The sequence below is a fragment of the Microtus ochrogaster genome, chromosome 8, assembly GCF_000317375.1.
Source record: "Microtus ochrogaster isolate Prairie Vole_2 chromosome 8, MicOch1.0, whole genome shotgun sequence".
In the NCBI taxonomy this organism is placed as follows: domain Eukaryota; kingdom Metazoa; phylum Chordata; class Mammalia; order Rodentia; family Cricetidae; genus Microtus; species Microtus ochrogaster.
Window position 1 is genome coordinate 4,471,843 of NC_022015.1, and position 11,913 is coordinate 4,483,755.

Below are 11,913 nucleotides of genomic sequence, written 5' to 3' on the forward strand. Positions count from 1 at the left end.
CGCCACCACCGCCCGGCTGGGGGCTTATCTTTTAAAGGGACAGGACAGATCATTACAATCTCCTGTTCCTTTGCCCCTACAGTGGGTTTTCCAGAAGCCAGTTTTTGCAAGGACAGTTCCTCTGTTCTTGACCTAGTCCTTTACCCTGTCCCCTTCTTCAGTGTCTGGATCCCACATACCTGAACTAAACTTCATGTTTTCAAAGATGAAGTCTAGTCCTGGGTAGACTTTTAATGTTCACCCAAAATGGGGACAATTTTTAAATAAATGAATAAATTAAATGCCATGAACGCAACATAGCCTTGAATAAATAGGAATAATGAACACAAGGACAGTGAGTAGAAACCATGCCATACAGGGTCTCATGTAGCAAAGGCAGCCTGGAGCTCCTGATCCACCTGCCCCTACATCCAGGTGTGTAGATTGCAGGCCCGTACCAGCATTCCTGGCTGCAGCACTCTTAAGCAATCCTGAGTGCCGAAAATTGAACCCAGATCCCCATGCATGCTGGTCAGGCTCTCTCCCAGCTGGGCCACATCCCTAGCCCCAGGAGCACTTTGTGGTGGTCTATTTTTGTTGTTATTTCTTTGATTTGCCTTTGAAATCTGCTGTTGCCCCTACCCTGCTTTCTAGAACTTGCCTGCAAATAGATTTTGGAGTCTTTAATCCACTCAAAGTATGCTAGTGAATGTAGTTGGACTTTCCTTTGGGGGACCTCCAGTCCCTAAATAACCACACAGAGACTTCATATTAATTATGAAAACTTGACCTTTAGCTTAGACTTGTCTGTCCCCAGCTAGCTCTTACAACTTAAATTAACCAGTTTTTATTAATCTTCATTCTGCCATGTGGCTTTTTTCCTCTCCACTATTCTGTATGTCCAACTTGGTCCAAGTTTCCCTGTTGTTTCTGCCTCTCTTCTTCCCAGAGTCCTCTCTTCCTGAAGTCCCACCTAGTCTCCCCAGTCTTGCTATCGGCCACTTAGCTCCTTATTATACCAATCAGAAGGCACCTTGGGCAGAAATACACCTTTACAGTGTAAACAAATATTCCACAATAAATGGCTTCTTTTTTGTTGGCTTCCAGAGGGAATTCCATAATCTCTCTACTTGTGCCTTTGTAGAGAACTGGGGGGTTTATACTTGACTGAGCAGTTACATCCAGTCTGCCAGGTATGATGTGAAACTCACAAATCAGGCAAGCATCCCGCCTGCCATTCACACACATGTGGATTGAAGCTAAACCTGGTGTCTTGATGGTTAGCGTCATGTTTGTTTATTATACTTGGTAAGGTCTTTATAGATGGGACTTCAGACTCTGTCCTGGTCCACATTTCAGTTGTAGTGGGTGCTATTTAATAAATGTCTTTAGTACAGCACCTTTCAGCTTATGGCTGCATGGCACCTTGCAGCTTACGGGTGCATTGGTGCGCACCCGTCCCTCTCCGCACCGGAGCAGGTTTTGCTTATGTCATCTTCTCGGGTCAAAGATGAGAAATGTGAGGGCCTGCTGCCCATGCCACTGCTCAGACGGCAGAGATGAGGCAGTGACAGGTGACAGGTGAAGCAGCATCCAAAATATCTGGACTAGACAGACGGGAATCTAACGCGAGGGGAGGCTTAATGAAAATAGATTTGTGGTTTGAGTCCTAAGATGGAGCCCACCGGAGAGACTGGGAGATAACCGGAAAGTTCCGCAGAACTCGAGAGCGTCAGATTGTCCTCTTCACCTGGAGAGCTGGGCAGACGTTACCAGAGCAGTGATGCCAGGGAAGTCAGGGTCTCCTCATGGAGTGCTTAGTCTCACTACAAGAGAATCTAAGAATGGACTAAGTGGAACGAGAGGGCAGTTCTTTCTAGACTTTAACAGAAAATCCCCAGGGCAGACACAGTGCAGGTCTCAACACTGCTTTGAGGAGGAGGAAGGGGAAAAGAAGGGTTTGGCTGGCATGCCGTTTGAGTTAGCTGCTGTGGAGGTCAGCCAGCCACGTGGCAGAGAGGCAAGCACAGGGTGGGAGGGGAGCTTTAGAGGAAGCATACAGGAGCCCAGGGTGCATGAGGAAGCATGCTGAGAACAGGGAGAAAGAGGAAAAGGAAAGATGAGGCTTTTCTGAGGAATTCAGGGAATGGGCAGGTTCATGGAGCCCTCGAGTGACTTGTGGCGCCAGTACACCGTGGCCCTGGGCAGAAATTCTGGGAGAAAAGTTTATTATCTCATTAAAGCCTAATTATTGCTCCTGTAGTATGGCTTGAGGTGAACCTGCCTTCCCAGGAGTAGAACCGTCTTCCTGAAGGGCAGTCAGTTCCTTAGCCAGGTCCTAGACCCAGGCCAGAGATTCCATCTCTAAGAGAGATGCTTTTCTCTTAATGGACCTTAGGGTTAGGGCTAGGGCTAGGCAGAGTCGTGATGCCCCAGGGAGTGCCATGTCTATCTGTGCGGTCTGTGACTATGTCACACTACCGGTAGCCTCAGGGAGGAGGTCAGGTGGGAGGATAGCTTACATTTCTGACTGAGCTCAGTGTAATCTTGGGGAAAGAGGAGTGTAGAAGGAACGGAAGTAGAAGCAACAGATGAGGGATTCAGGTATCCCTAGATGCTAGAAGCCGCTAAGAAACAGATTTCCCTCAAAGTCTCCAAACCAGAGACAGCATTGCTGATCCATAACTTGATTTTAACCTGGTGAGACCCAGCAGGATTTCTGGCCACTTGAAGTTCAAGATGAATTCCTGTTTTAAGCCTCTAAATCTGTGGCAGTTTGTTGGAGCAGCAGTAGGAAACAGGTTAAGAAGGAGCTGTGTGACCGTTTACTGCCTCCTGCAGTGCTAATGAAGAAACTCATGGAAACACTGGGTGCTGTGAGAGGCGTTTCTGTGTGGAGGAGAAAGAGTTGAACTCTGAGTGGGTCTCTCAGAAAGGCTGCCTCCTTGGGCTGCCTGGTACCCCCCTTTTCAGAATTCACTCCACAGTCAGCCTGTTTCAACGAGCTCGGGGTACAGGATGTATTTCAAATCTGGTATGCAGCAAGAGTGTGGGTTTTCTTTCACTGTTTCTTGTATTTTTGTGTTTACTTCCTCTAAGAAAACACCCTGTGGTTAGATTAAAAACTGGCAGGAATAGTTTGAACCCCCAAGAGCAGCATAATTTTTCTCCCTTTTCTCACTTTTTTACCTTCAGAATTCGTGAGTGGGGTGCTTTGTTTATCAAAGATTTGTGTATTTTATGTATAAGTATGTTTTGTCTGCCTGTACATCCACGTGTACACCAGAAGTCGTCTGATCCCATAAGACTACAGTTACAGATGCTCATGAGCCACTGTGTGTGTGCTGGGAATTCCACGCAGGACCCTGAAAGAGCAGTCAGTGCTCTTAACTGCTGAGCCAGCCCAAGTTATCTGTCTTCACACCTGAGTCTTTGGTTGTGGGGAAGTCAACAGGCTGGGTGTGAGTTTCTGTGAGCCCCAGACCCATCAGAGCTGTCTCTTTCAATCCTTGCATTCTTATGTTTTCCTTGCTGAGGGTTGGGGGATTTATTGACTTAAGTTTCCTTTAAGAATAGTTTCAGTGCCGACTGACAGGTAATTCTTTTTCACATCCATGCCTTCTGCCAGAGCATCCCTAAAGGACATCCATGACACCGCAGGTGACTGTGATTCTCTCTCATGTGCTGGGAGAGCTTTTGTAAAGCAGCTGTGATATTGCCAAATGGGTTATTTGCCATTCACCAGGGAAACCTTTCAAAATCTAGACTCTAAAATTAACATCTCCGATTTGAAGTTCTCTCAGAATTATTATTTCTTTTTTTTTGAAATAGGGTTTCTCTGTGTAGCCTTGGCTGTCCTGGAACTCTCTCTGTAGACTGATGTGGGAGTGATTTCTTTCTAATCTGTTGCTTTCGTTGGTTAATTAATAAAGAAACTGCCTAGGTCCATTTGATAGGCCAACCCTTAGGTGGGTGGAGTAAACAGAACAGAATGCTGGGAGAAAGAAGCTGACTCAAAGAGTTGCCATGATTCTCACTCCTGACACAGCCGCAGATCTTCCCTGGTAAGCCACCTCATGGGCTATACAGATTATTAGAAATGGGTTAGGTCAATATATAAGAGCTAGCCAATAAGAGGCTGGAACTAATGTGCCAGGCAGTGTTTAAAAGAATACAGTTTCCATGTAATTATTTCAGGTAAAGCTAGCCAGGTGGCGGGACGCAGCCTAGCCTGCCAATCTTATTACAACAGTAGAACAGGCTGGCCTTGAACTTACAAAGATCCTCTCTACCTCTTGAGTGCTGGGATTAAAAGCATGTGCCACCACTGCCCAGTTTGTTCCCTCAGAATGTAAGAGAAACAAAAACACAAGAACCCGTCTATGCTAAGGTAACAAGGGTGCGTGAACCAGGAGAAATCACAGATACAACGCCAGAAGCAGCAGCAGCATAGCCCAGGGAGACGATCTTGTGCCGCTGCTCTTGAAGTAATGCCCATGTAATGCACTGTGTAACTTAAATGTACTATGTTTCTGAGGATGACCTTGAACTTCTGAGCTTCTGTGTCCACCTTGTGAGTGCCCAGCTTTTGAGATGCATTTTTCCTAAGCACTTTATCAACTGAACTTCAGCCCAGCACCTTGAAGTTTTCTTTCTTCTTTCTTGTTTGTTTCGTATGTCTGGGTGTTTGCTACATCCACTCTTGTTGTGGAGTCTGTCTGTGTACTGCATGAGTACCTGGTGCTCAAGGAAACTAGAAGAGGGCATCAGATCCCCTGGGACTGGAATCCAGACAGTTAAAAGCCACCATGTGAGCTCTGAGAGTCAAACCCAGGTCTTCGGGAAAAGCAGACAGAGCTTTTAACCTTTAAAGGCTGAGCCATCCCTCCAAACATTTAATAATTTTCTTTTTTGATACTGAGTCTCATGTAGCTTTGGCTGGCCTTGAATTGACTGTAGACCAAGGTGGCCTCAGACTTTGTGCCATCCTCCTGCCTCTGCTTCCAGAGTGCTGAGATTATAGGCTGTGCCACCACACCTGACCAGTAACTTTCCTTTTCAGGATAAGTGTAATGGTAGATTGTCTGCTCCTAGTGAAAGCTCACCAGCGTATCTGAATAGTCCTAGACAGCAGTGACCCAGGGCGATGCAGACATGAATGGGATTGGGTGCAGGCTTAAGCTAAGAGGGTTTCTTGTCTGGGGGAATTGTCGGACAATGGCAGGAACCATTTGTTTAGAAAAGTCTTTTCATTATTATCATGTCCTCACAGTCCCTCCAGACTGTTTGCTTAATTCCTAAATAATTAAGGAAATGATAAATTGGAATTTTGTCTTATATACACAGCACATCTTCCTTTAAATTAGCACTCGTAGCTGTGTTGCTAGCCTTTACTAATGCACTCAGATGTGTTACAGACTCATTCTTGGAGTTGTTTGTAGCAGCCGTCTGAGCCTGCTACCGCTTCAGCTTCAGCTTGGTGATCAGTGCCCCTCGGGCGGCCTCAACCACTGGTTTGTTCCTTTAATGGATTTGTAAATGAATGACAGTCACTTAGTGATGGTGAGATTGAATGGACAGACTCAGCCACTGCCATCCTGTCCTCTGCTCTTTAGAGTTTGAAATTTTACATAGAGCTAAAATAGAGTTAGCACTGGACAAAGAGAGCTCCCAATCCACTCTTGTGGAATCTGGGAATTGCGGCCACTATGGGTGGCATCTTTCCCTTCAGCTCAGGGATGGAAGAGTAAACACTGATCACTGTCATCTGCTTTGCTGATGTTAGACCATAGCTGCCATTCTAACTTGGCTGATATTTTCAGAATGTGTATTATTATTGACAAGTTATTGTGTGTATTTTAAGTAACTTGAGTAGCTGGGATTTAGCATCTTTGTACGGTGATCGACAGTCAGCTTTTCCTCTCTGGATGTGGTGGCTTCTGTACGGGTCTGTTTTTGTTTTTTCCTTTTAAGTCTCTCTCAAGATTGGCAGAGTACACAGTCAATTCATGTCCTACTTTTTTGTGCATTTTAGAAACTTACAGAATTTTTATTGCAAGGGTACGGTGCTGTTCCAATTCTGAATGCTTGCTGGTAGCAGGTCCTCACAAGGAACAACTTCCCAGATATATACCACTGCAGGGCTTAGTGCTGGAGTGCTTGCCTAGCATTCATGAGGCCCTGGCTGGGTTTAAATCCTGGCACTTGGGAACTGGGTATGGTGGTGGCACATTCCTGTAAACACTTAGGAGGGGGAGACTGGCTATGCAGCAAGTTCCAGCCCTGCCTGGGAAGGCAGTGTCTTCCCATCAAGGTGGTGTCTGTCTCTCTTTCCCACTGCTTAGCTGCTCGATGGTTTACTCTTTATCACCAAGATCCTAGGATGAGAGAATTAACCTGCCCCCACTTCCTTCCAACAGGCGGACTTAAACTGCAATATCCAAGATGACGCCGGGGCTTTCTACGGTGTGAGCAGTCAGTACGAGAGTTCTGAAAATATGACGGTTACCTGCTCCACCAAAGTGTGCTCCTTTGGGAAACAAGTAGTAGAAAAAGTAGAGGTAAGTTGACCCCTGTCGGTGGGAAAGTCCTTTGGGTAGCCTGTTGCCCTCCTTGAAACACCCGGCAGGCAGCGGGTAGAGGACGGTGCTTTTTCAGGGCACCTTTCCTTCCACTTGTGCCTTCTCCCTGACTCATGGGAAAGGTAAAAAGAACTGGGTGGCAGACAGGATGCTCTGTGTTAGCCTTCTCTGTGAGTGATGCTGGCCCAGCTGGCCAGTACTGGTCTCCGTGAGAGGCCCCCTGGGAGGTCTGATGCTTTCCCACTTCCTAGCTGCAGGCCTGAGCGATAACCAAGGTAGCTGAAGCCCACCCCCATCTAAAACCTGACAACCTTGAGTTTGATATTGTTGTTTTTGCTTTTTTCATTTTAATTGTTTTAAGTTTAAATTTCAGCAGGCAGTGTTGACCCATGCTGTAATCCCAGCACTTGGGAAGCTGATGCATGAGACTCCCGAGGTCCAGGCCAGCCTAGGCTTTTCACCCAGAAACTCAAACATTCCGTCCTGACATTAGGGAATAGCTGTATTCATCTTGCATCTTTCATGCCCCCCTTCTTTTACAAGCACAGTTATCTTTCCTGGATTAGTTGCTTTTGTGAATTAAGTTTGCAAGTGGCATCCCCTTAACCTGCCTACTTCTCAGTGTCTTTTGCCTTACTCCACCACCTGGAGAGTCAGGTTTTATTTGCAGCCATTCTGGACTCTCAGGGCCAGGACCTAACCTGCCTGTGGCAAGACTCCAGCTTCCCACCAAGCTAGAGGATGCCTGGCAGGAGAGGGAGGGGCTTAAGAGCTTAGGCAGAGCCCTGTGGGTGGTATGGGCTGCCCAGGGGCCTCCTGAGCTCTTCTTGGGCTGTGTGAGCCAGACAGAAGGTAAAAAGGCAGGGAAGGGTACGTGTGGTTTGAGTTGACGGTGAATTTAATAGCGGTCATGAGCTTTGCTGAAATGGCTTCGGTGGGACTCCAGTAAGAGCTTCTAAATGGGATTTAGTGACTGTGTATTAAAGCTTAGAGAGGAGGGAAAGCCAAAGGTCACACTCTGTTTGCCAGCAGCAGTGACCAGAAAGTGCATTTTCAAGGGACAAATAGGAGATAATTGGAGATACAAGAGTAGACTTGAGAGACAGGAAATATCAATTGGGAATCCCGAGCTTTAGGAATAATTTAAAACTGGGGGTGGGTGAAGAGCTGGCTGCCCTGACAGAGTAGCAGGAACACAAAATTAGGATAAGAGGAGAGAACTAACTCCTATAAGTTGTCCTTTGACCTCTACAAGCATGCAAAATACATACATACATCATACACGTAATGTGTGTGAAAACAGTTATACTTATTAAATATTAATCTTTTTTCTGGCTGACTCTGTCCCTGTAAGCACTCCTGAATGTATTAGCAGCTCTGGGTCCTGTTCCACCCTCTTTCTGTCTCTTTCCCACCTAGTACCCTGTGGCCTTAGCACGGTGACTTTGTGACTAGGCTCTAGGGGCAGCTGAGATAAGTCCGTCTTACTACTCTTCTTTTTCCGTCTTTGCTAAGCTAGGAACCAGACTTCCTGTTTCCAAATGATGTGCACTTTATTTAGTGTAAAGAAAGACAAAGTCTGAGCACTATTGTTACATTTAAAATGATATATTAATAGTAAATCTATTTGCATTTCTGTCTCATTGTAGGTATTTAATAGGATTTTATGATTTTGTCATATTGATTTGTTCCTTGTTAATTCTGAATATTTTATGTTTTGTGTTAGTTTTATGTTTCTAGAACAGATGAGACAGGCTTTGGGTTTTATTTATTTATTTATTTATTTATTTATTTATTTATTTATTTATATTTTTGGTTTTTTGAGACAGGGTTTCTCTGTGTAGCCTTGGCTGTCCTGAAACTCGCTCTGTAGACCAGGCTGGTCTCGAACTCACAGAGATTCGCCTGCCTCTGCCTCCCGAGTGCTGGGATTAAAGGCGTGCGCCACCATCGCCCGGCTAGGCTTTGGGTTTTAGAGTCTTGATTTAAAGATCTGTATCAGGGGTTTGTCTTCAGAGCTGTGCACGATGGTACAGGCCTTAATCCCAGCAGGTTCAAAGCCAGCCTGATAAACACGTCTAGTTCCAGGCCAGCCCTGGCTACATAGACCTGTTTCAAAACAAGATCTGTTGCTGGGTTGCTGTGTTGCTGCACACACCTTTAATCCCAGCACTTAGGGGCAGAGACAGGTGGATCTCTGTGAGTTCAAGGCCAGCCTGGTCTACAGAGCAAGTTCCAAGTCAGCCAGGGTTCACAGCAGATTGTCCTGTTCGACCCCAGTGGTTCCTCCCTTAGGGTGTTGAGTTCTCTGTGTATTCAGGCTTCATGGTCACTTCTGCAGTCTCCTTCCACCATGGTTGTTTGGGTCAGTGCTAGCAGTTGTATTTTGAGGGGGCCAGAATCATGTCCTCTAAGTTTGTGTTACCTAGAATTTTGTGAAGTACAGTGTGTATGGCAACACACACACACACTTGCTGAAAAAAGGATCTATGAAATCCTTTAAAGGTCACTCTCTGCAACATTTTTTAAACTTCTAGAAAGATAATAGATTCTGTATATAGCAGTAAAGGTAGGCCTTGTTTGTCACTAGGTAATCTACACAAATAACGGAGCACATTAACAGATGATTCTTGTTGAAAGTGTGTGCTTTCAGAAGCAGCAATTCTCTGTGCTTTGAAGTGTTAAAAAAAAAATACTCAAACCTCTTTTCCCTTGCAGACGGAGTATGCAAGGTTCGAGAATGGCCGGTTTGTGTACCGAATAAACCGCTCGCCAATGTGTGAATATATGATCAACTTCATCCACAAGCTCAAACATCTACCAGAGAAATATATGATGAACAGTGTTTTGGAAAACTTCACCATTTTATTGGTAATGTTGGTCTCTTTCCTGGTTTGGCACTGACAGTCTGTCCTGAGGCTTGCTGGGCACAGTGAGGAAGGTGTGTGTGGGAGGTAGTAAGGGTTCAAAAGGGAACTTGGATAGCTCTCTGGTGGTGACCCAGCCAGCAAGCTTGAGCTGTACTGGGGCTTGGGTTCAAAGACAGGTCCACCTATGACCTGAGTCCAGAACAGAGACAACAAGAAATGATGGCCCAGGCTCCTCTGCACCATGACTGCTGAGTTGAGAGAAGTTGCCCCAATGCCTTGATTCTGGATCAGTTGCCAGAGTCAGAGGCTCTTGTCCTCAAAACATGTTCATAAAATATTCTGTAATGGCTTTCAACCGGAAGGTCAGAATGCCAAACTAAAACTCAGTGAGAAGAGTTTTCCTAAGGGGCTGACGAGGCCATCTGTGGTGGGACGGCACTCTGAATGGTGCCACGTTATTCTGTGACTAGAGCGGAGAGCCTGAGGGTTTACCTCGGGAATGCCATACCTGGCATGTTGCTTCCACTGGGACGGGTTTCTCAGGCAGATGTATGCTGTTCTGTTTGATTTGAAAGGCTTGTTTACCCTTGTTCTTCCTGTTTACAAACAAGTTCTGATTCAAGCTTTATGTGGTGCATGCCCATAATCCCCATGCTTGGGAGACCGAGGCAGGGGGATCAGGAGTTGCAGGCAGGCTAGACTACATAATAAGACCCTATCTTTAAACAAGCCAATGAGATGGCTCAGGTAAAGGTGCTTGCAACCCTAGGGACTTAAGTTGTCATGGCATAGCCAGAATTAGGGGTCAGTGCCATCAGGGACTCAGAGCTTAGACATAGGGCTGCATGCATGGATGGGATCTTTCCTACAAGCTGACTTACTCTGGAGAGAGAGACTCTTAGTGGAGTCTCAGCTGTGCTCATGTGCTCCTGAAGCTTGGAAACTAGAAGTCTGAGGAAAATGGAGTCTACAGTCACCAGTGCCCTTTGGTGGATGATGAGTTTACATTGTGGTGTGTCCTGCTGCAGTCCATGTTTGGGAGCTGGGGAGATGACTCGGTCAGTAAGGTGCTTCCCACACGTGTGAGGACTGAGACTGTTTCTCTGCACAAGAACCCAGGCTTCATGACACCGCCTGTGATCCTCAGCGCTGTGGAGGCAGGGACAGCTCGATCCCTGGAGGTCATCGGCCAGCCTGGCCTCATCTTGAGCTCCGTGTTTAGGTAGAGATCATATCTCAAAAAGAAAAATAATAAGATAGAGTGAAAGTCTGATCAAGGAGGACATGCAGGTTCAAACTCTGGCCCAAATACACACAAAGTCAAAGTCAGTGAGAGCAGGCCGGGAGTGTGGCGCTCTTTTCTAGACTCTCAAGCCACCCCAATGACTTGAACTCTTAAGTGGGTGGCCATTCACTTTTTTAGCAGGAGTTTCAACTCCAGCTGTGTGTGTGACAGCACGTTGAGGAAGGTGACAACCCCAGTCCCAACTTTGCCTCAGAAAGCTGACTGAATTGAATGTGGCCCTGTGACGTCAAAGCCAAGCCCCTAATTCTCACAGAACCCAGGTAGCTGTTAGCAACATGCCTCTGGACATACGACATCCACCAGCAGAGCTATTCTGGGATCTCATTGGCTTTGGCTGAAAATGTATCATTAAAAGCCCATCAAAATGGCACATATGTGTAATCCTTGCACTTGGCAAGTGGAGGCAGGAGGATCAGGAGGGAGTTCAAGGCCAAAGTAGGCTATAGAAAACCCTCTCAAAACAGCAAAAGCAGATAAACAAAATGTTTTGATACAAGCAATTAATAATAGCCAAGAAGCATTTGTTAGGAATAATATCATGGAGCTGAAGAGATGGCTCAGTGGGTAAGAGTACTGGTTATTCTTCCAGAGGACCCAGGTTCAAGTCCCAGCACCCACATGGCAGTTGACGACTGTCTGTAGCTACAGTTCCAGGGTACCTAACACCCTCACACGTACATACACATAGGCAAAACACCAATACACATAACAAAGAAAAAAGAAATAATATCATAGCTTTAGGAAACCACAGACTTCAGAACTACAAAGCATAAACCGTCTAGTTGATGGACAGAAGGAGTTATACTACATGGACAATTTAAAGCCATGCACTGATAGGCTATGCTCTCTGGTTCCCTCCCTTGCCTTGGGAATTGAGCTGAATACACAGAGGCAGTGAGAGCCCATGCAGAGCTGAGAACGACAAAGCTGAGCCATGAGCCAGTGTGCTTTGATCTCAGTCTCTTTGATATCAAGATAACAGAGGTTGGACCTGGTGCTGTAGCTTATAATCCCAGATTCTCAGGAAGCCAAAGCAGGAGAATTGCACATTCAAGGTCTACCTGGGCTACTAGAGAGTTCAAGGCCAGCCTAGGCAACTTAGTGAGACTCTGTCTCAAATTAAATAATGAAAAGATGGGGGCCTGAGAGCTGGCTTGGCAGTTAAGAGCACTTGTTC

At 46.0% G+C, this 11,913-nt stretch overlaps 1 protein-coding gene across 3 annotated transcripts in view; it reads left to right on the forward strand.

Annotated features, from left to right (window-relative positions):
• Tead1 (TEA domain transcription factor 1) overlaps positions 1-11,913 on the forward strand; it is a 228,957-nt gene that overhangs the window by 205,996 nt on the left and 11,048 nt on the right. For all 3 annotated transcript variants that reach the window (XM_013347686.2, XM_013347687.2, XM_026781155.1), the window contains 2 exons: positions 6,399-6,539; positions 9,279-9,431. In XM_013347686.2, the coding sequence (XP_013203140.1) occupies positions 6,399-6,539; positions 9,279-9,431 (294 nt within the window). The remainder of the gene's footprint in view (positions 1-6,398; positions 6,540-9,278; positions 9,432-11,913) is intronic.